A 25,060-nucleotide genomic window follows, 5' to 3' on the forward strand; every position below is an offset into this window, starting at 1 on the left:
GTTGAAAACATTTTCTAACAAATCTTAGTTTGCATAACAAGTTAGAAATATACAGTTTCTATTTCTGCATATTCCCCCCTTTATACGGGGCTTTGAAGCACCAGCTTCTGTTTTAAAGAATGAGCTACCAACACTTTTTGTAACTACATAAATTAAACGTTATTGGAAAGCTGTGATGTAGCATAGGCTGATTTTTTAAGCATATTAAATTATCAAGAATTATTTACCTACGTTTGATTGATTTTGCTAACTTTTAACTTGACTTATGAGGCGAAATAATACCTGACCTGAGTGGCCCTTAGTATACTTTTCTGTATGCGGCCCTAAGTGAAAATGTTTTTGACACCCCTGATCCAGCGCCCCTGATCTAAATGGAGAGGCTGCAGTGATGGATTACTTCCAGAAGATGGCAGCAACGCAACATAAAAGATCCCAGCTGCCGTTAAACACCACAGAAGAAGAATACAACTTTTTGCAATGTTGTGGTGACGTCAGAACGCACCGCACGCTGCTGACGTGTAGGTCAGGAAGTGGCTGTTGAGTGGAGGTAGCATCTAGCCAGAAACTCTTGATATTCCCCTTCTTTACAAGCCTTTAACATTGACAGACCAATATGAAATCCAACAGTTGGGTGCTAAGTTAGCTGTCTGATAACAAAGGAAGACGAACCGAGCCTATTGCACAGGTAGGGGACTCCATCAACCACAGGCAGGAGCTAATAGCAGCCAGTAGCTTACTGTAGAGCTAAACGGTATTTACATCGTATTTGACACATTTAACGGTTGTCATTACGCTTTTTTACGTTATTGTGGAAAACAAATGCTTTTATATTTATAGTGTTACATTCGTATTTACCCTATGGTGTTGACAGTGTTTGTTATGTTATCTGCCGAGCACTACAATTAGCTCATATGCATCATAGCTCGATGAGGAAAGCTGCTCAACATAAAGAAAAGAGATACAAAACAAATCAAAATAAGACGTGTCATTTAAATCACGTAACCTTATTCCTTAATATATCTTACATTTGTTTTGCAATGACATTTATTGTTGTTTACTCCCTGATTAACATTAATGGTCACAGAATGTCATTAGATTATTCTCCCAGTTGATCAGGTCAAGCAGAAGCTAATGCAGTGCACGAACAGTCACATATTTATCTTGGTTATGAGTTTATTCAAAGCATTTCATCTGATTATGAATTATTATAGAAGTATGAACTCTTAATATAAATCAGCCTCAAAAACTCCAGTATGGATCAGGTTTCCGAATGCAGAATATCAGCTGTTCTAGTGTGACTTTTCATAACACATCAGTGGGACCACCCTCAACTAAACAGCTGACTTGTACTCCTCCATTTATAAACCACATATTGTGATATCAATATTGGGGATCACCCATCTGATTCATTTTGATCCCCACAAACTCCAAGTCTTACTACTCAGGTTCAACTCTCATTGCATTATTTTACACTAGACTAGGGCTGTAACTTATTATAAAACAGGCAAAACAAATCAAGCTATCTCAAGGTTCAAGGTTCACGGTTCTTTATTAGTTATACAACCATATCTGCAGAAAGAAGTCCGGTCGATTTGACTGTATACAGTTGGGCTGAAAAGCAAACTCCATGCAGTTTGCTTTTCAGACTGGGACAAGAAAACAGCGGAGAAGTAACGGGGCAGAAACCCTCCTTTTTACGCAGCGGTCCAGACATAGACATCAAATGGCAAAGACATATTCAGTTGCCAGTTACCACTATGCCCCAGAGCCCCACATGATGTCTTGAATTCTCATGACTTTCTACAGACAGGCTTAAACCAAGAGATATCAGTAGTATTACAATTATTTTAAAAAACTGCAGCAAAACTCCTAACTGGCAAAGCAAGACCCAGAATCTTTGCTTTTTTTAAATAGTTTTCAAAGTAGTTTTTTAAAACAGCAAATTCATTTGTTGTCGATTGAAGAATTATTCACATTTTTTGAAATTCCAAAAGACACACCTTGTGCGTTTTGCACATGGCTTTCTTGGATATATTGCTCTTGCATTTAGCCTACATGTTGATTTAACAAAAACACGGCTTCATTGATTCCTTCGTTCAGGAACTATCATCTTGTTTCCTCTAGCTAATATGTTATGGATTCATAATGACTTGAAATGTGTATGGAACAGTTCTAAGATAGTGTTGTGTTGTAAACCTCCGTAATAAACCTGAAGCTTGCTGTTCCAGAGGTGAAGCACTCTCCGTCCCAGTAGATGGAGGACACATGATTAACTAACACTCTGTCTTCCTGCAGGTGTGCTTGAATGCAGCAGTTTTATGAAGAAGTGTGAGTGACGTGCACAGCAACAATGGGTAGGAGGAGGGTTCCAGATCTGTACAGAGCCCCCTTTCCCTTATACACCATTAAAGTGGACCCCAAAACAGGGCTGGTGATCACAGCAGGAGGAGGCGGGGCTTCCAAGACGGGCATTAAGAATGCTATGGTAAGTACTGAGGGTCAAGTTTAGGTGGTTCAACTGTATAACAATATGTTGCAGTGGCCCTGAGAGCTCGATGCACTGCAATGCCCGATACATGCACATAGACAAACACAGTGAAATTGACCTTTACACATTATGTATTTGTGCTTTTTTCCAAACGCTTTGCATAAGCAGCCAAATTGCTGAAGCTGTTCTCTTCATTTGCATATTTGCACATGTTTTTCTTAAATTGTATTGATTAGTGTAAAGGGCTTTTTCCTCTTCTCTTGACTATGTCTTTGCACAGTTCATAACGGCCCTTTTTAAACTCCTCTGATAACTCTGCACAGTCTGGTGTGTTTAGGTTTTGGGCGGTTGACTAACTGCTGACAGTTTGCTCCAATGAACATCATCAACAGTTGAGATGTCATTTCAACGATTGACCTTGGGCAAACAAGCCAGGTCTCAGTCACACTGAATTCACTGTCAAATAAAACAACTCCTAATGACTGCTTTCTGTAGCAAAGCTCAACTCAATAAGAGTTAACAAACAGCTTTCTATCAATAATTACAAATGACAAAAAGATACAATTAATACACATGGATAAATAATTACTCTCTATATCATTATAACTGTTTTCTTAGTTTGACTGTATATTATCAGGTTTTCATTAAGCAGTCACACACTCAACTTGTGTTGGAAAGTAACCAAGTAGATTTAGTCCTCCTTTACCAGCTGCAAAAATATAAGGATGATCACATTAATCCAGAGATATTCTGCATTCTTTTAGTACATTTGGATTCTAAATACTTTGTGCGTACGTACAATTTTGAATGCAGGATTTGTACTTGTAACAGAGTATTTCTACACTGTAGTATTACTACTTTTACTTAAAGGTGGGGTGTGTAATTTATTTCAGATACACGTTTTGTTATATTCCATGGAATGCTCTTAACATCCCGATAGCAATGAATATCTTAAGTGCTTTGACAATAAATCCATAAAAAAATGTAATCTGTGGAAGCCGTAGTACTGTGAAAAGCACGACCAATCATTTTAGCCGGCCCGGCAAAAGTATCTGGATGGCCTACCTGCCTGTCAGCCTTCCATCTGTGCACAAGCTTATCTCGTGCCCTCATTCGTCATGTGCACGTTCGTGTGTGTTGGAGGAGGGGCTCTGTAAGGAAGAGGCAGATTTTTTCCAACTGCGTATTTTCAAATTCTAGCGTGCTCGAGCTGGTTTCTCCAAAATTACCTACCCCACCTTGAAGTAAATGTTTGGAGTATTTCTTCAACCACATTGTGGCAGATACAAGCCGCACTGACCAGTTCCCCCGGTGACTGTAAACTAATAACCAAGTAAATAATAAAATAGTAGTATAAGAATAACACTTATATGTACACCTTACAACTATCATATGAAGCTGAAATTACTCGTTTTTCTTGTAAATATGTATTTTATGCATGTACTGTAACTTGCATAAGTATACAGTACATTTTTAACACACAAGTGACATTTAAGTGTCAACACTGTAACATGTTATTCTGAGTGTGTGTTTAGAAATCTGGATGACATTGCGAGAGTTTGTAGTATTAACTCATGATTTTTCTTCCAGCACTTCCTGGATCTGCAGCTGGTTGGAGAGCAGCAGTACAGCGCCAGCCTGCTCCACGCTCACGACACGGACACCCGTGCCACCATGAACCTGGCGGTGGGGGACGGAGTGATCGCTGCGGGGCAGGACGGCAGCTGCAGCCTGATGAGGTTCAGACACAGCTCGCAGAGAGAGGAGGACAGCGCTGCGGCCAAGCAGGATGAGGACTACGGTCAGAAATATAACCCGTATACCACACACATCAAAAAGCATGCTACATAATTTCATGCATTATATTTATTCAACTTTTTTATTTGTTGATGGCAGTCACAAATGTGTGCATCTTAATTTACAATACAGCATTTATTTTTAAAGAGGCCCAGTTATGCTTTTTTGGTTTTCCATTTCCTGTAGTGTGTAATATAGGTTTCTGTGCATGTCAATGGTCTGTAAAGGCTAAAGTTCCTGTGTTCCCACCAGAGGGGCTTTCTCAGAACTATGAGTACAGTTATAGTATCTAAGGTGACATTAAATGGGCTAATTAGGTTTCGGCAGTAGCAAAAAGGGACATTCAGTAAGGTGAAGCATGTCCAATATAATTACACAACTGCAGGGGCGAAGACAGTCCTAACGTTAAAAGTAAGGCCAAGGTTGTGAGTAAATACATCTGCCTTGTAAATGAACAGATTATCCCTTCATACTCCATTGAGACACATGCTGTTTTTCTTCTGTACAAAGAATAATGATAAGATAAAAACTGTTTGAATAAAGTAAGAATTTCCTTGCCACCAAAGCAAAGAGGAAATGTATAAAAGATCTGAAAAACAAAAGAAATGCTTTATAGTGTCTGTCGACCTGACTTGTTGGATTTAATAAACGGTGCTGCAGGGAATAGCGAGGGGAAGGCCCGGCGACGTGGGGGGAAAGGAGACAGAAGAGGACAGGATGAGGCGGCAGCATCCGGAGACAAGTCGGACATGAAGGACGAGACGTCCCACATCTCTGTGACTCCGCTGGCTGAGGTGCAGTCAGACCTGAACCCCAAGGACCCCCTCCAGAAGGTGGTCCGCTTCAGCCCCGACCTGAGCCTGCTGCTGACGGGGGGCTCCGACGGACACATACGGGTGTGGGAGGTAAACACTGCCCACATTCTGTCACCACTACAGTGTCTTCACTGGGTTTCTTTCTACAGGCGGCGGCCACTAACAGGCAAATATAAACAATGCAATTATACTAAATAAGAATTGGAGCCATTTATAGCTTTTGAACATTATGAGTATTTCTAACAGATATATATTGAGTAACAGTATGATTTATGAATCATAATATATAGAATTGTTAAGATATACAACTGTCATTTACATTTTCACATTAGCTACATGCTATCAAGTGTGATACCTGGTATATCTAAGCAAGATGCGTTGTGTTTTTTTTATTTCTGACATGCACGGAAAGTAAGTTGTGATGAAGAGAATAAAACTTACCCTGCTTTTGTTTTCTATGATCAATATTGAAAGCCCATTTGAAACCATTTTCAATTTATAATTAAAATGTAACCCCCCTCCTGGACAATTACATTGATGTGTTGAATCTGTCCGTCTGTCCGTCTGAAGTTTCCATCCCTGAAGAAGAAGTATGACTTCAAAGCACATGAGGGGGAGATTGAAGACTTGGATATGAGTCCAGGGAACAAGGTAGGGATGCCAGAAACAAACCATGATCAAATTCATTTTTTTTGTTGCGACACAATTTATTTTTTCATTTACACTCGTCAGTTTGAAGTAGATCCACGAGGAACTCGGGGGTCGGTGTGTAGCAGCGCAGGCTGCACTGCTGGCTTCCTCCAAGTTTACAGTAAAACAAACTGGTGGTGTGACCAATGGCCATTTACAATTATTAATACTATTACTATTATTAGCATGAGTCTATATTTTGGTTGAAACTAAGCCAGGAAAAAAAAGGAAAAAACATAAATAATAATAAAAAAATATATAAATAAAATCGATTTTTAAAAAATAATTTTCGATTATGGAGACTGTAACGAATATTTGAAAAATCGAATAATCGCTGGCATCCCTAGAACAAGGTGACACTATTTTAATATCCAATAAAGACTGGCACTACCGATGAGCTGAGCCCTACCCAAATAACGACAATAACAGTGTTATTGTTTGTGTGGTGTCGCAGCACCTGGTGACCGTGGGCAGAGACTTCTCCTGCAGCGTGTGGAGCGGCAGTCAGCTGGCCATGGGTCTCAACTGGCTGGAGACCACGCCTCAAATAGCAGAGAAGTCTTATCGATACATGGCATGCAGGTAAAAAATCTATTAAAGAGCATCCCAGCTGTTCTGGGCATATCCATCAGAAGGATTTTACAGTGACTATACATGATTGTGTTCTGATGTATTTCAGGTTTGGAAAGGTAGAAGACCAAAAAGACGCCCTGAGACTTTACACCGTGCAGATCCCCCACAAACGGGAAAGAAAACCCCCTCCCTGCTACCTCACCAAGTGGGACGGAAAGAGCTTCCTGCCCATGCTGACGGCCCCCTGCGGCTCTGAGGTCATCTCCAGTCTGGCAGTCAGGTGACTGATGGGTTTATGGACTCATTGAAACATATTCACATGAGCTGAGAGGTGTACAGACACGACTCAGTCACTAGAATTATAGTTCTTATTATTAATAAGTCGCCTGCCACAATTTGTGTTCAATGTCATCTTGGCATTTACTTGTTTGTTATGGCACTTAGCAAAAGGTTAGCATTCTGGTGTGAACACACCAACAAAATCTACTATCTACTCTAAAATGACATTCTTTAAAGAGGCCCTATTATTTTTGGGGTTTCCCCTTTCCTGAAGTATGTTATATTGGTATGTGTTCCCCCCCAGAGGGAGTTTCTCTCCCACACATATTTCTGATCTAGAGTGTTTACCTGAGTCGGAAAGTGAGGAATGTTATTTCTAGCTGAAGTCTTTTTAATTGGACACTATGGGAAGGATGGTGTAATCTACTATACTTTAAAGCAGTAGTTCTCAACTGGTCAGGCCTCGGGACCCACTTTTTCCTTTGCCAATAAATCGCGACCCGAAATGTCAACGACTCAAATCTATTCAACAAAAAATCGTGCTGTAATATATACGCTTTTCAGCATACATTATTAATTAAAGTGAAGTACAGTGCATATATCCCTTCACATAACTAAAGTATGCATTTGAAAAAGGTTTAATGAGATGATGGAATCAAAGATGAACTGTATTATAAAAAGGCACACATACTGAAAACCCAACCCCAGCAGCGGGGTCTGGGGGGATTCTCCCCCAGGAGATTTTTAGAACTACTAACATATAAACTAAGCATTCTGGTACGCTCTCAGAAGAAAATAAATAAATATATTACTACCCGACATATGACTAATATTTGATGCTATTGTATGTTTTTCACTTTGTTCTGAAGCTGAACTTGCTGCTCCACACAGAGAGAAGAGTAAAGGGGAGATAGTCTGTGTGACTTACTTTAAATTGTGGGTAAGGGTAGATAGCTCCCATTGTTCTGTGACCTGTCAATCATCAAACCGGGGGTCATATTTCATTATGTGTTCATTTTTATCTGAAGTTGTACCCATGGATGTATAAAGAATAGTTCTACCGCAAAGTTATTATCCGTGGGGACTTCCGGCAACAATCTTGATTCTGATTGGCCAGAAGACTCGAAAAAACATCAGCAAAGATGTTTATTGAGAAGATGATCACTATGTGACAGACGTTTTCAAAACCGTTTATGGTCTCCGGTACTTCCAGTCCAACACCTACAGCATGCACAGCGTTAGAAAATCGGGCCTTCAAAATAAAAGATTGAATTTTTTCCAACCAAAAAAAATATATATTATTTTTATTTGTAACCTTTCTTTTTCTTCACTCACACATCTGCGACCCACTCGAAACGGGTGTGTCACAACCAACCAGTTGAGAACCACTGCTTTAAAGTGTCATTTTGTTTGGAAAGGTTAATCAGACTTTTTTAGGTTGAAATCCTCTTTAACTTGTTTGACAGTGACTCCGGAACATTTCTCGGCCTTGGAACTGTAACAGGATCAGTGGCTATCTATATCGCTTTCTCCCTGCAGGTAAACACAGTGCATACACACATCTTAAAGTCAGGTAAACCAAGCCTTGTGTGTGACTGACTGACTGACTGACTGACTGACTGACTGACTGACTGACTGACTGACTGACTGACTGACTGACTGACTGTGTGTGTGTGTGTGTGTGTGTGTGTGTGTGTGTGTGTGTGTGTGTGTGTGTGTGTGTGTGTGTGTGTGTGTGTGTGTGTGTGTGTGTGTGTGTGTGTGTGTGTGTGTGTGTGTGTGTGTGTGTGTGTGTGTGTGTGTGTGTGTGTGTGTGTGTGTGTGTGTGTGTGTGTGTGTGTGTAGAAGCTGTATTACGTGCAGGAGTCTCACGGCATTGTGGTGACAGATCTGGCCTTCCTGCCTGACATGCTGAAAGGCAAAGACATCAAAGGGAATAATGAAACGGCCATGCTGAGTGTCGCCGTCGACAGCCGCTGCCAGATACACACCGTCCCCAATCGAAGTGAGTCCTGCATCGACATCCAATGAGCAGCCATGATTCATGACCTCTGACCTACTCACCTTATTGTCTGTTTTCCATAACCTCCAGGATCTTTTCCTATCTGGCTGGTGCTGTTCTGCTGCGGCTTCATAGTGGTGGGGGTCGTCTTCCTGCTGCAGTACCTCTTCCCAGGATTTATTTAAGTCATGCGAGTGATGTCACGGATCTGTCAACATCAGCAGCCCCCCCCACCCCCCCACTGTACAGCCTCTCTGCTGACATCATGGCCCTCAGCTCCCTCAGGGTGGTTCCTCTCACCAGGATAGACTGGGGGTGTTACTTTGATCTCTATCAATTATTCTTAATCTTTTCTTGAATCATGTTCAGAGAGTTGGAGGGCTCAGGTTCGTGAATATTTAAAGTGTGGGATCTTTAATCTACATATTTAAAGAATAGTGTACACATTTACAAATGAATGACACATAATGAGTCTGGTTCGGTGTTTTGTACACACTGACACTCTAAATCAGCCTCTCTGAATAAGTGCTTGATAAAGCATTTATAAAGGCATGTTAACTTTGACTAGGATGCCCAATGTTAACTCAATATGACATCACAACAGTGCTTACAGTCCATAGGAAGCAGGGAGATGTGTGATGACATGTTATTACAGCAGAATATAGACCGACCCATATTTTATGAAGACGTTTATTCAAAAATGTACTGCAAATGTTGCCCAGCTGATGTACAAAAATGTGAATTAATCTTTTAAATGATGCCCAGATTATTGTAACTAATTTGGTGGAATGAAAGAAGAAATAAAATATAAATATGAATAAAAAATGTTGTTCTTTGTGCTACGTGATCCTGACCGTCTGTGAACCGAAAACGGAAAAACAATCTCACCTCCAGCTCCCAGAATGCTCAATGAGGCCTTCACTTAGTTTATTTTAAACAGGTTTTAACACGATCTAGCTCAAAATGTGTATCATGTTACTATTTCTATGAGAAAGAGAAATTTGAAAATTAAGGGAATGAAAGACATGATAAATGAAGTAGAGGAAGATTGTAGAGGAAGACAAACCTTACAGGACAGAGGGAGAGTTCAGGATATAAAGTTTCAAGCATAATCGTCATGGGGTTTTCAAATCATGTCCTGAAAGTATCTACACATATTTTTGTATCGATGGTTATTTGCCTTATATTGCTCAGGTTTGAAATACAAGAAATGGGATAAGAAATCAGGATACAAAAACAAAAGTAACTGCATTCTCTGATAGTCAGATAAATGCATTATCAGATTTCTGTTACATTTAAAAAATAAAAAAGGGGGGGATTACGAGAAGGATTACAATGTAACATTACATTTCAGAATACAGAATGATACAGGTTGGTAATCAGGAAATGTAATCGGGTTTTTTCTGGTGTTAAAAACCCGAGTGAAAACTGAATTATATAAATAATTAAGGTTCATCTTATCTTCACTCATTTCATGTTCCAACAGGGGGCTCCACATGTCCACTCTGCTGCTGAGAGCCACAGGCCCTTTCTCATTTCGCTAGCCTCATCCCAATACCCCTCCTCGGGCCTTTCTCACTTCTCTTATTTTTCATTTCCTCGCTCCTCGGTCTCGGTCTCACCGGAAGTTGATTTGTCTGCGCCATCTTGAGTAGCGTCCCAATGGCCTTATTTTGTCAGAGGACCGAGGAGCGAGGAGGGAGGAGCGATAATGGAGGAGCGATAATGGAGGAGCGATAATGGAGGAACCACCAAACCATCCTCCGATGAAATCCTCAGACACTCGCCCCGCCCCCTTACTATGTATCGCTCACTGATTGGACGATGCAGTGCATGCACTGATGTGATGCTTCTTGACATGAGAGCAGTTTCCCAGCGGAGTGAAGAAAATACATGAACCTCACGGGAGTCACTCCTCAGTTTATACCGTGTTTTGTGTCAATTAATGTATCATTTAGTTACAAATATGTGATATATCTGAACAACAAAGTGGTCAAAAATCATTTTATTCATGTTTTGGAAACATTTTCATGATCGCTTTTTTCGTTTTACATTTTCATTTATTATCATTTCTATTCAGTCAGTCATTAAGTGCTATTTAAAATGTTAATTTGCTACATATCCAAACAAACAAACAAAGTGTGCAATCCAATGAATGTTAATCTTACTGGGTTTTGATATATAACATATCTCTTTTTCTTCTCTCAATTATTTTATTTATTTTGTGCACTCAATCAATCAATATTAATCAAACTATTGTTCGTTTATACATTTTAAGAATGGTGTTGATGATACAAATGTTTGTGTCAGTAAATGTGTACTAACAGAGGCGGGGGTGTGTGTGGAAATGACGGGGAAAGAGCTGGCTGCTGTCAGACGATCAGCTGTGCAGCGTCATCACAAACGGACGTCGCTTCACGTGACGCTCCGGAGGAAAGGACGTCCCATTGCTCTTAAAACTCATTTCCCTGCTTCTCGTGGTTTCCTTGCTTCCCTCCATGCTTCCCTGGTGGGAGGGAATAGTCACAGGGAAACTACGCAAGTGAGGGACGCAAGGAATCCATTTAACCGAAGTGAGAAAGGCCCCTCGACTCCGCTCTTCCCCTCCTCTGGGACTTGAACCGGAAATCGATCAAGACACGCCATGTTGAAGGACGTCCCAATAGCTGAAATGCACACGGAGCAGTCGAGGAGGGGTGAGGGAGGAGGGATGCGGGAGGAGACGAAAGGGAGGATACACGCGAGCAGACTACGCGGAAGTGTTTTCACTACTCGCGTATAAAAGCCCCCCCCCACCTTCAGAGCTGGTCGATTTCAACAGAGGAAAACCGACAACTGGAAGATGGAGAGGGGTCTGCCTGCAGACCTCTACTCTCAGGACAGTTCCGGTGCAGACCTCCACTCTCAGGACACCTCCACTGTCAGTACAGGAAGTGATGATTCTGACGTGTGCTAGCTAATAGTGATGCTAATGATAGCTAATTCCTAATAGTAGTATGTGTGTCGTTTGTACAGTGCTACTCAGAGGTTGCGGTAGACTTTTTCGCTGCCCGTCATTTTGACGGACAGGATCGTAACATTTCCGTCAAAATCCATTATTACCCGTCGGTCTGTACACAACTGACGGGGGGGGGGGGGCCTCGTGAAATATTAGCGCCGGTGTTGTGTCAAATGATGCACCCCCGTCGTGAAATGCACCCCCTAGCCTGCCGTAAAAAGCACCCCCCCCAAAAAGATGCTTATATTAATCCCACGCTCAAGCACATTGGAGGGTATAGTTGTAGGACTAGTACCAATAAATGAAGCAAGTTTCATGTATGTGACACGTTCATTGTCAGAGATAGCAAGGGGTGCCGTGGCAACCAGGCTGTTTGTAAAAAGCACCCCCCAAAATAAAAATGTTTCTATTAATCCCACCCTCAAGCACTTGATGTAAAAATAAACAATACATTGTAAAGCACAAGTACAAGCACACGTATACAGACAGGATGTCACAATTAAATAAAAACATATGTTAAATACAAAATTAACTGAAAAATAAGTGAGTAAGTAAGTATGGAAAGCCAAAGGTGCCATAATACGCCCGTATGTTCGTCCGTAGTTTTGCACCAACTTACGGGGAGGCCCGTAAGTAAGAAAAAACAGGCGAAACAGGAAAAAAACAGGCGAACATACGGGCGTATTTTTGCGCGGTTTTTCATATGATAATGAGCCCCACCTTCTGTTTTGCATAGCCAGTACATTTAAAGTGTGTGCAACCAATCAGTGAAGAGTTGACCCAGACTAAAGCAATCTGTTGATGAAAAGTTCCTGTAACATAACTGTTCATTGTGAGATTTATATAGATAGATAGATAGAAAGAATAAAGAATAATCACAATAATTAAATCTAAATTAAACATTTACAGTAAATAATATAAAGTATAAACATATCTACAGTCACAACTTAATTATTGTTATTCATAATTTCTGTTATGTAGTTTATTAATGTTCCCGTGCTTTCAGTTTCCATCCAGTAATATAATCACAATGCTATTTTGAAGGTGTGTTCAAAACAATCTATGTAATGCAACTTGCTGTACGTACTGCTATTGGGGAATCTGATGTATGTTGTAATGTAATGGAGCCGCTTCATCCAAAACAGTACTCCGGTTAGAGAGATGACACCTGACGGGAAATAGTCTCAATTGGTACACACTGTGAATATGAGTGGGAAAAATGAGTGTAATAAATGCTTTTTAGACAAGAAATATAAAGTTAACTCAACCAAAGTTGCTCAGTATTTTTGTATTGTCAATACTATTACTGCATAACTAATATCTCACATCTGAAGGTTTAAAGAAAAGGCACCTTAAAATAAAGATTCGTCTTTCAATACATTAGCTGATTGATTTTGTCTTTTCAATTGTTTATCTAAAATCAAGTAGCTATAACTGGTACTTATCGTTTGAAGATACAGTCTGGTTATAATGCTGTTTGAAGGAGGCACACAGATAAGAGCACTAACTAGCTAATGTATCTTAGCTTGAATTAAATGTATTTAACGTATAATGAAGTGACTGCAAAGAAAATGTATCACAAACTTTATAAAAACTTTTATTTCAGTGCACAAATACACAGAATACATTCAGGTCAATGTAGAAAAATAAGAAATACTTTAGTCCCCTCGGTCTTCCTCTCTTTGACGTTTCCTCATATCAGTAGAGGAAAAGTGTATGTGTACAAGATAGATATTAATTTTACTCCACAATTTCCTACCGTATTCTTAAATAAGTCTGCAATGCAACTGAAAGGTACACTAATAAAAGTAAAATGTTGTATCAACAAAAAAAAATTAGAGTAGAGAAATATTTTACATTGACTCAATGAAAGTCAATTTCTTCAGATCAATCTGTATATTTTAACTCAATTTATTTGAATGAAAAACAAGTTGTTCACACAACCAGCTTTGGCCTCTGAGGCAGCCATTACCTGATCTTAGACATGTTAATAAGTACCACAGTTAAAATGCAGTAATATGTGCCGCTTCCAAACATCAAACTCTTAGAAAAAAGACTTGTCCTTATTATCCACTGCACATTTTTTTAAAGACATGTAATCTCTGAAAATGATTAGACATGCTTCTACAGTGAAAATCGGTCATACTGTAAGTGCAACTTCTGAACACAACACTTTTTTGCAAATGTTTTATAATGCATAATTATTATAAAACCTTGGTTTTAGAAACCTTACCATGTAACAATGGTAACTGTGAGTGAGTGCAACAAAGTGTCTACTCTGGGATGAACAGCTGGGTTCTCAGTCTATTCACTTTTGGGCTCATCTTTTTCCCCTCAAGCTCCATCAGGACTTTTTGCACAACTTCAAAAGAGGATTGCAGTTATTTCGGATATCTTAAGTTCAGTGCGTATATGAGCCCGAAGAGCATGGCAAAAGCTGTCACAAACCGAGGGCAAGCTGCTGAGGACCTCTGTTCCTTCGATGAGAACCTTGATCTCTTTGGGTTGATGAAACTGATCCTCTTTCCCAATGACAAAGATTGCCATTGTTGCCTGCTCCAGTTCTCCAGCCTCAGCTTCCTGCAGATCATGCAAACAAAAAGGGAAATGGATGAGGACCACAGAGTGTAGTTCAACAGGCCTGAGGCACAAACGTTTCCCCAAGTTTGCAGCTACCTTGAAATGCTTCTTACAAAGCCACTCCTTCATTGCCCGGGCGGTGTGTTTGAGATCATTGTCATGCTGAAAGACCCAGCCACGTTTCATCTTCAATGCCCTTGCTGATGGAAGGAGGTTGTCACTCAAAATCTCACGATACATGGCCCCATTCATTCTTTCCTTTACACGGATCAGTCGTCCTGGTCCCTTTGCAGAAAAACAGCCCAAAGCATGATGTTTCCACCCCCATGTTTCACAGTAGGTATGGTGTTCTTTAGATGCAACTCAGCATTCTTTCTCCTCCAAACACGTCTAGTTGAGTTTTTACCAAAAACTTCTATTTTGGTTTCATCTGACCATATGACATTCTCCCAATCCTCTTCTGGATCATCTAAATGCTCTCTAGCAAATTTCAGACGGGCCTGGACATGTACTGGCTTAAGCAGGGGGACACGTCTGGCACTGCAGGATTTGAGTTCCTGGCGGCGTAGTGTGTTACTGATGGTAGCCTTTGTTACTTTGATCCCAGCTCTCTGCAGGTCATTGACTAGGTCCCCCCATGTGGTTCTGGGATTTTTGATCATTTTGACCCCACGGGGTGAGATCTTGCATGGAGCCCCAGATCGAGGGAGATTATCAGTGGTCTTGTATGTCTTCCATTTTCTAATAATTGCTCCCACAGTTGATTTCTTCACACCAAGCTGCTTACCTATTGCAGATTCAGTCTTCCCAGCCTGGTGCAGGTCTACAATTTCGTTTCTGGTGTCCTTTGACAGCTCTTTGGTCTTGGCCATAGTGGAGTTTGGATTGTGACTGTTTGAGGTTGTGGACTGGTGTCTTTTATACTGATAACGAGTTCAAACAGGTGCCACTAATACAGTTAACAAGTGGAGGACAGAGGAGGCTCTTAAGGAATAAGTTACAGGTCTGTGAGAGCCAGAAATCTTGTTTGTTTGTAGGTGACCAAATACTTATTTCATACCATAATTTGCAAATAAATTCTTTAAAAATCAGACAATGTGATTTTCTTGATTCTTTTTTCTCATTTTGTCTCTCATAGTTGAGGTATACCTAGGATGAAAATTACAGGCCTCTCTCATCTTTTTAAGTGGGAGAACTTGCAAAATTGTTGGCTGACTAAATACTTTTTTGCCCCACTGTATATATATATGAACTTTGACCTTGTACATGAATGTATCTTTTAAGAGTTATTAGCCGCATTCCCCCAACTGTATAGTCAGCCAATGGGTATTCTTCCTCAGGAAGTTCTTCAGATGGCAAATCATCATTCAACTGATCAGTAGTACCCGTTTCAAATTATTCTAAAACATCATACCCATCAAAAATTCCTGGCTTGAAATCATTAAGTGTATGTGTGGTATGCTTCCTCCATTTGTGAGTATTGAAAGCTCCATAATGATTTGTATGTATGAGCAACCAGAACACATACAATTTACAAATTCATACCCTCATGACATTTTTATTTATTTGTTTTAACTTACCACAAGCAATGACCATTCACAGGATCATCCAAATGGGTAGAACAGTGGAAATAGACGGCTGCTTCCCTGAAGTTTAAAGAGAAAACCTTTCATTAGTCTTTAATTAGCCATCAAAGTGTCTAAGCTACAAGAAGATCATTGACATATTCAAAATATATCAAACATTAAACTTAAATTCGTTACTTAAAGCCTATACTTTATTTTAGGACAGTGGTCAACATTTTGGTGATGTAAAAATATATAACACAATGTTGTAAACTAAAGTTACATTTACAATATCTTTATCAATTGAACTCGAAAATTAAAATATAAGTCGCTCGTCAATATGAAAGAAGCCCACTTACTCTGTCCTTAAATTGACGTTTAACACCAGAATTTCTACTCAGGTAATAAATACAAATTCATAGTCTTATCTATTTATTTACAATAGAAAACACGCAGCCCGTCTGTTCATACTGTTTACAGGCCACCAAGCCTCAGTTAAGAAAAGGTAAAGTTGATACTTAATGTTTGTCTGAGTATATCTACCTTTGAATCTGGCCATGACTCATGCTGGTAGGCCGCTTCATTGTAAATATAAAAAAAGAACACCATGCGTGTCATGATAGCACATAACAGCTCGCGGCCGCAGATTACTCCGGGTCCCAGACCCCCCCATACTCTAAAAATATTTCTATTGCAGATCTACATGAATCACACAAACGACCTATTTTGGATTCAAAACGGCAAATTTCGCCAAAAGGTGACAAGTTTGCATCCCTGTATGTTACACCCACACAATTAAAGTACACTATTACTGGAATATTTACATTGACCTATCTTCAAATGGATCCTTGTTGTTGTTGCTGTATTCTCCAGGTTCTGATGCTCCATCTCCACTGCTGCTATAAGTCCGCTGTGCAGAGCTGGTAAACAGATAATAAGCCTGTTGAACAGGAGAAAAGAATGAAGCAGAGGGAAACTTGCTGCCGTTTGTGTGGTTGTCCTAGGCAGAATTTATTAAACACATTAATAAATTCACTTATATCCGTTTTCTCTATTTATCTAATAATTCTCTGGTTTGACGCCACATGTATCTCTGCGTTGTGTTGTGTGGTCGAATGAATATAATAATAATACATTACATTTATAAAGCGCTTTTCCTGGTGCTCAAAGCGCTTAATATGACTTCCTTCTTGCCAACCAGGTTTATTATCTGTGCAAACAGAATATAAGGAAATGGCTTCACCAGCTTTCTACCTCAATACTTCTCCTCATTGAGGCCTGAAGCTAACTGAGAATGTAAAAATACATTTAGCCAATCAAAATAACTGTATGTCTGACATATTTCGTTTTCTAATCAAAAATGGACATAAATCCACATGCCATATTATGACTTTCATGAAGGATTAAAGCCTTTTTAATTTACAGTATAATACAGTGATAACAGATAACACACACAGTACATGACTGTACTCACTTTAACATGGCTGTTGTACAGGCACAATATTAGCATAGCATTAGCGCTTTAGCATTTAAATAATATGAACAATTATGAACTCAGACCAGCATTTCACATATTTATACAAACAGAATAAACTTGAAATGTAAGCCAGACTAGTGCACGGGAGGCGTCTATCGTTATTCCAACCCAGTTTAGATTTAACCACTCCCACTTCCGCATTACGCAAGAACGTAGCTTTAGCGTCATAGACTTCATCTTCGGCAATTATAGCGGTCGCGGTGTAAAGCAGGATATTGAATAGTTGTTTTTTGTCTTTCCAAAGGATTTGTTGACTGAAAGTAAACGATCCAGAGTCCTGAGATTGTATTACTGGTGTTTTATCATCTCAGCTGGTGTAAGTGCAGAATATTGAATATAACCTTGACTATTACTGTGTAGCCTACTTAATTTATCTGACAGCATTATTTAATGATGCTATTTTATATATATATATATATATACACACACATTTATTCATTTATAAACATATATATATATAAACTAGGGCTGGGACTTTAACGCGTTAATTAAGATTAATTAATTACACAAAAATTAACGCATTAAAAAAATCAACGCATTTTAATCGCACTTATTTTTGCACCGCGGAACGTTTCTCACTGGATGAGTTTCAGGGGTACCGATTATACTGGAGCACCAACTAACGTTCATTACTTCAGAAAACAACAAACCACAGTGAACAATAGTCAAACATGAACGAAGAAGCTGATGAGACCGCTTTGGTTGGCCCCGTGGATTGGACATTTTGTTTTAAAAAACGGACGGATGGAAGCGTCAATAAGAGCACGGTTGTTTGCAAATTATGCAAAAAGGAATTCGCATATCACCGCAGCACATCAAGCCTCAAGTATCACCTCAATTCAAAACATATAGCAGCTAGCGTGGAAGCTAGCGTGGACGTTAGCCCGACTCGGAGTACAAGGACCCACACCCAATTCGCGTTGATCAAACAGCGGCCTATGCAACAGAGAGATTTTATTTTTCATCAGGATATTGGAAGAATAGGAGGGATTGAGGTCAATCACTGGCACTTTTTTATTTTATTTTAAATGGTACACTTTATGTTTAACTATTTATTACGTTGTTGGTGCAACTGGCACTTTATGTTGAACTGTTTATTGTTTTGGCCAAGGTTATTGAGAGAGTTGGACTGAAATTGATTAGATTTTTTAAATCAACTGTTGGTAAATCAACAAAGTCTGTTATGGCCTCTGAAGCATCAGAGAGATGTTTTCTAATAGTCAGGGTTTCCAATGTTCTGAATGTACTTGAAAGTATTGTGTTTTACTTAAAAAACAAAGTGTTATAGTTTACAGAAGGTCTACCTACCTATAGGCTACCTGAATCTCTGAAATGTACTATATTCCTAAATATGCTATTGCTACACTTTATGGCAAAAATTGCACTTTTCTGTTGGTCTTGGTTAAGTACCACCTTGAAAAAAAATAAACAATGTTTTGTTGCTTAAGCTTATTTATTCAATCATTATACAATGGTAAACTAAAATCCATGTGAAAAAAATTGCTTCTCACTGTTCTCAGGTCAAATATTTATATGTGATTAAAAATGCGATTAATTTTGATTAATTCATTACAAAGCCTCTAATTAATTAGATAACATTTTTTATCGAGTCCCGGCCCTAATATAAACACACACTTATATGTACTCACACATGTATTTATTCATTTATACACACAGATGTATTCATTCATTTATACACACACATCATTATTTAATGATACTATCTTATATATATACACACATTTATTCATTTATAAACATATATATATAAACACACACTTATATGTACTCACACGTGTATTTATTCATTTATACACACAGATGTATTCATTCATTTATACACACACACTCACATATATACACTTTATATTAATTAATTTGTACACACACATATACATATATATATATATAAACAAAACAACACAATATAATAAAAACAGTTGCAATAATAATATGGTATGATCAATTCTACCCTTTTGTTTTTGCTCCCATATTTCAATATTGGTGGGGGCTCTTTTGCAAAGATAATCAATAACACCGCCTGACAGTTGTTGCAGATTATACAGCATACTTGTTACTTACACACATGTGCCATGATCGGAATGATCTTGTCTTGTACCTTTACTCAAGTATAAGATCTTATCACTTCTTACACCTCTGGAAAGCACTTTTATGTAAAGGAATACATTTTTATAAATGTCCCAACATTTCATTTTTACATGGCAAAACGTTAATATGTTATTAATGTTAAAATAGACATTTATAACATATTATAAATGTCTATAAAATATTAAATAAACGTTAACATGTTACATGACAAACAAAAAAACGAAACATTATATACAGATTATATATATATATATACATATATATATATATACAGATGTTTGCTAATGTATCCCTCTTATATCCATCAGGAATTAATATTAAATGATGAATTAACATTACCTCAGCACTGCATAAGTGTGGTCGGCAGTCATATTGACAAAGAAGCACTATTATATTGTATATTATGCAGCGTTTATAAGGACAGTATTTTGCTTGTCAGATTCAGATTTTGCGGGTGTGCCGTGTCTATGACGCTATCGCGTAGAGCTACGTCGATCCTTGCGTAATGCGGAAGTGGGCGTGGTTAAATCTAAACTGGGTTGGAATAACGATAGACGCGCACGGGACTCATACACATAGTAACATAGTAGAGCTACATTATTCAGGGAGCAACAGCCTGTTTTAAAGAAGCTAGCGGACGCCATTAGCCGCACGCTAATGGCGTAGCTCACAGAATGACATTAAACTACACATAAAACAGTTTCAAAGACACTTCTTAGATCGAAATATGACATAATCTGGGTACACAGTACACACTACTAACCTGTTGAACAGGAGAAATGAATGAAGCAGAGGGAAAGTTGCTGCCATGTGTCTGTCGTCTTCTTCTTCTTCTTCTTCTTCTTCTTCTTTTTCTTCTTCTCTCGGACCATGCCGTTTCTTTAACGCTAAACCGGAAGTGGCGATACCGTAAACCGGAAGTGATGCTAAGAACGGCGAACTTCAAGATAACAATACCATTAGCACTCCCAGTGGTGACTTTATGAAGTGCAAACATTCCTCATTCCTCATTTGGTGGTGCTTTACCAAAGCACCACCTAGAAATACTCACTTCCTATTTGTGTTGATGATAGTGAAAACTGGGTAATGATCACTTCCTATGGTACAGTCACTTTTTACATGGTCAGATAATAAGCCTGTTGAAAAGGAGAAAAGAATGAAGCAGAGGGAAAGTTGCTGGCGTTTGTGTGGTTGTCCTAGCCAGAATTTATTAAACACATTAATAAATTAATAAGTGTGATTGTCATTCATGGGGGTATTGATGGGTATAGCTGCCTGGTCGTCTTCCTCCGGGCCTCAGACAACAACAGGAGTACTACCGTGATGGCGAGCTTCATGGACGTGGTGGCCAAGTATGGTGTGCCCTCGAGGGTCAGAACCGACCATGGGGGCGAAAACAACGCTGTCTGCCTAATGATGAACATCTTCAGAGGCTCTCACAGAGGCAGTGCTCTCCGTGGAAGAAGCACTCACAACCAGAGAATAGAACGGCTCTGGGGTGACCTGTGGCGAGGTGTGAGCAATGTCTATTATGACCTCTTCAACAAGTGAAGGCATAAAAGACGAAGACAATGAAATGCACATGTGGGCCCTGCATTATGTCTATCTCCCACGCATAAACCATGACCTACAGGTTTTTTTGGACCAGTGGAACAATCATGGGTTGAGGACCGAAAGACACCAGAGTGCCATACAACTTTTTGTCCAAGGTTGCCTGGAACGGCAGGGCCAGACCAATTCTGCCATGCAGAGCCTCTTTGGTGGAGGAGAAGGAGATGCTCAGGAGGAGCCAGAAAGAGAGGGTGGAGCTGATGCAGGGGATGTTGCATTGGACTGGCCAGAGAGGGTCACCGTACCTCGAAACTAGCACCTGCTAAGCGATGAGGACATGGAGCAACTCACCGCACAGTTTGATCCTCTTGCTGGTCGTAGAGGAGATCTTGGACTGGACGTCATCCAAAATATACTGTCATTCATGGCAACATTGAATGTTGTCTGATTTTGTCACGGAAATGACACATATTTCACAGCGGCTCCCCTGCAGGCTGTTCTTTGCCCTTTGAACTCACACTAATTGCCTTTTTTAAAACTACTACTTTGCACATTTTTCTAGTGTGCAGTGTATATATGTGTGTACATATGTTTTTATGTTGTAGTATTTGAGTGAATTTTCCTTAAATAAATTACTTAGTTTAAACAATGGTCTCTCTCATTGATGTTGTGACAGTTACTAGCCCACTTGTGGCCTGCACTTTGCCACGGTGACTGGGCTTTATATAGTCATCCATTGGGATGTGTTTTCGACAAATAACAGTCCAGACCTAATGGGGAAATTCAATAATAGCCACTAAATGTTTTTTTAAAGAAAACATAATGTGTTGACATTGATATATTACAAAACATATCCCTGAGTTTAACATTGTTCATTAGTGCCACGGTACAGAAGCACATACTGTAGGAAAGCAACAAAAAAGCTATAGATAAATGCACTATGCATTGCTGCCTGAGAACATGCACAGCTTGAAATGCTATTAATATCTGCATGAAGTTTAAAAAATGCTCTTGTTTCTTTTACTAATTACAATGCTTTTCAACATGTATATATCCATTTTCATTCAGTCTTCATACACCATGCTGTTTCTTGGTGAGCTTGACAGTAATTCTTGACTCCAATGAGGTGAAGAGGCTAAAATTAAGTTTATAATGTAATCTCTGGATGTTCTCAGACATCTAGGATATGTTCTGGGCATAATGTAATCAAATATTCTGACTGACTAATTGTGATACCACTTTTACCTACTGATAATCTAAAACCTAGCAACGGATAATGTAAAATTCTCGTTAAAATGCATAATTGGGAATTGATCACGTTTTTTTTTTTTTTTTAAACTGATAAAGTTATACATTTGGTGTTCTAAGACCTGGGATGTATTTCATACATGTGTGGCATGGCATTCAGCTAAATTGAAAATATCTCCATCACAGCTACACACTGTGTTGTGTGTCCACTTGCACTTCATCCCCTCGTCACCCTGTTAGTATATAAGTCCTGGTTTTCTGTCCTGTTCTTGTCGGTTCCTTGTTTGTCTATGTCATGAAGTTCTGTTTTTTTCCGTGTTGATTGTTGTTACTTGAGTTCCTGTTCTGCCTGTTAAATATACATTTTTGTTCAGTTTTCTGGTTTCTCCGCATTTGGGTCCAACCACTCCTTGCTTCACATGACAATGATTGATTTGTACTATATATCGAATTGCTATTTTTGCCATTATTGTATTGTAATTAGTGCTTTTGCAGGGAATTATTATTATTACTTTAAATCTCATAGATATTAACACTATTATACATATGGCTGAAATAATCATCATCATTAATTGTTTTGTGATATTATGTCCCTCTTGTTTTCATATATATATATATATATATATATATATTTATATATGTGTCCCTCTTCCTTCACAAGCACTATATATCAATATATATATATCTATTCTGAAGCATGCAATGAAATAGAAGCAGAAAATGCTGCAGTGTTTGTGATGAACCTTTGTATTCATTTCATTTCATTTCAAACCTTTATTTAGACAGATTAGTCCCTTGAGATCATCGATCTCATTTACAAGGGAGACCTGCATCATTTAGTTCCACATGAAACATAAAAACAACATACAAACAACAGAGGATATCATATTTACATATTCAACATTTACAAATACCCAGAGTGTCAGAAAGCATTTCATTTAGACATGCCTTAAATACATTCAAAGAAATAAAAATGCTCAATTTCAATTTTGCCTGTAGACTGTTCCAAGCAAGTGGAGCTGCGCACATAAAAGCTGTCTTACCTAAGACAGTCCTTACTCTTGGCACATCTAACAAGACTATATCCTGTGATCGCAGACAATAGCTGCTTGCAACTTTCTGCTTTATCAATGAACAGATATAATACGGGAGTTTGCCCAACATAGCTTTATAGATAAAAGTGTACCAGTGACTGAGCCTCCGTACAGTGAGTGATGGTAAACCTGCCTTGGTATACAATGTACAGTGATGAGTAAGTGCTTTACAGTTAGTGACAAATCTCAGAGCACTATGATACGCAGCATCTAGTTTGCTTAGGTAGTTGGCAGGTGCATTCATATACAGCAGATCACCATAGTCCAGCACAGGTAAAAAGGTCACAGTGACTAGCCTTTTCCTGGCCTCAAGCGAGAAACAGGACTTATTCCTGAAAAAGAAACCTAGCCTAACCCTCAGTTTTTTAAGCAGGTTATTGACATGAAGTTTAAAAGAGAGACAGTCATCAAGCAAGATACCAAGGTATTTGTAACAGGCAACAACTTCAAGTTTTGTTCCTTGCGTTGATACAATATCTAAAACAGGCTCTGGTGACTTTTTAGCTTTTGAAAAGAGCATTATCTTGGTTTTATCCACATTTAAAAGAAGCTTTAGTTCAGAGAGCTGAGTCTGAATAATGTTAAAAACAGCCTGTAATTTAACAACCGCCTCCTGAATGGAGGGACCTGCACAATACATCACGGTATCGTCCGCATAAAAATGTAAAGTAGCTTCATCCACATTTTCACCTAAACTGTTGATATATATAGAGAATAAAAGTGGACCTAAAACAGAACCTTGAGGAACACCATTAGCAATGTTTAACCACTCAGAAGACAGCCCATCAAAGTGAACACATTGGGACCTTTCAGAGAGGTAGTTCACAAACCACCCCACTGCATGGCTGGATATGCCAGTACTGAGTAGCCTCTGTTTTAAGACACGATGATCAACGGTGTCAAACGCTTTGGAAAGGTCAATAAACAGAGCTGCACAACTCTGTTTATTATCTAGCATACTAGTAATATCATTTACCACTTTCATTGTTGCAGTGATGGTGCTATGTTTCTTCCTGAAGCCTGACTGATGTTTAGACAGGATATCATTTATACATAAAAACTCCTTTACTTGTTCACTCACAAGTCGTTCGAGCACCTTAGCCAAAACTGACAATTTAGAGATTGGCCTATAGTTATTTAAAATAGTTGCCTCCCCTCCTTTCAGTAGAGGCAGGACATAAGCAGACTTCCATACTTTAGGAATTGTATTTGTGCTGAGGGAGAGGTTAAAAAGAGAAGTAAGAGGTGGAGCAATAAAATCTGCAGCTATCTTTAAAAAGAAAGGTTCTACGTTGTCCGGGCCAGCCGGTTTCTTAGGATCTAACTTGGATAAAGCTTCATGGACAATACCAACAGTTAAAGGAGTAAAACTGAAAGGGTTTTCCAGACCACATTGTTCAGAGTCAAGGACTGGAGCGTTCACAGAAGCAGAAGCACAGTCAGTGACAGAATCAAACAGAGAGCCACAAGAGACAAAATGCTTATTAAAGCAATTTAGCATGGTGGCCCTGTCTGATATAATGCCAGATGCTGTGGTGAGGTACGGAGGTAGCTCATTTGGGATATCACCAGTGGAAATCGATTTTATGGCTTTCCAAAATTTACTAGGATTATTCAGGTTTTCTGTGGTAACTGACAAATAGTACTTTGACTTAGCACTTTTGACATTTGAAGTAAAGCTATTCCTTAGCTGCCTAAAGCGTAGCCATTCTACCTCTGAGCCTGATTTCCTAG

At 39.1% G+C, this 25,060-nt stretch overlaps 1 protein-coding gene across 1 annotated transcript; it reads left to right on the top strand.

Annotated features, from left to right (window-relative positions):
* Window positions 1–483: 483 nt before the first annotated feature.
* preb (prolactin regulatory element binding) lies at window positions 484–9,483 on the top strand. Its single transcript, XM_079693504.1, has 10 exons — window positions 484–685; window positions 2,296–2,485; window positions 4,079–4,289; window positions 4,946–5,190; window positions 5,671–5,751; window positions 6,245–6,372; window positions 6,470–6,643; window positions 8,109–8,181; window positions 8,488–8,647; window positions 8,735–9,483. The coding sequence occupies exons 2-10, from the start codon at window positions 2,351–2,353 to the stop codon at window positions 8,827–8,829; spliced, it is 1,302 nt and encodes a 433-aa protein (XP_079549630.1). The 5' UTR covers window positions 484–685; window positions 2,296–2,350; the 3' UTR covers window positions 8,830–9,483.
* The last annotated feature ends 15,577 nt before the right edge of the window (window positions 9,484–25,060 follow it).

The sequence above is a fragment of the Notothenia rossii genome, assembly GCF_949606895.1.
Source record: "Notothenia rossii genome assembly, chromosome: 7".
NCBI classification, from domain to species: domain Eukaryota; kingdom Metazoa; phylum Chordata; class Actinopteri; order Perciformes; family Nototheniidae; genus Notothenia; species Notothenia rossii.

What these genes read in the sequence shown, in the direction of transcription:
- preb (XM_079693504.1), top strand. Translation starts at nt 2,351, where the DNA reads ATGGGTAGGAGGAGGGTTCCAGATCTGTACAGAGCCCCCTTTCCCTTA. An exon ending in CAAGCAGGATGAGGACTACG is followed by an intron (nt 4,290 to 4,945) that starts GTCAGAAATATA and finishes ACGGTGCTGCAG; the next exon opens with GGAATAGCGAGGGGAAGGCC. An exon ending in ACACACCGTCCCCAATCGAA is followed by an intron (nt 8,648 to 8,734) that starts GTGAGTCCTGCA and finishes CATAACCTCCAG; the next exon opens with GATCTTTTCCTATCTGGCTG.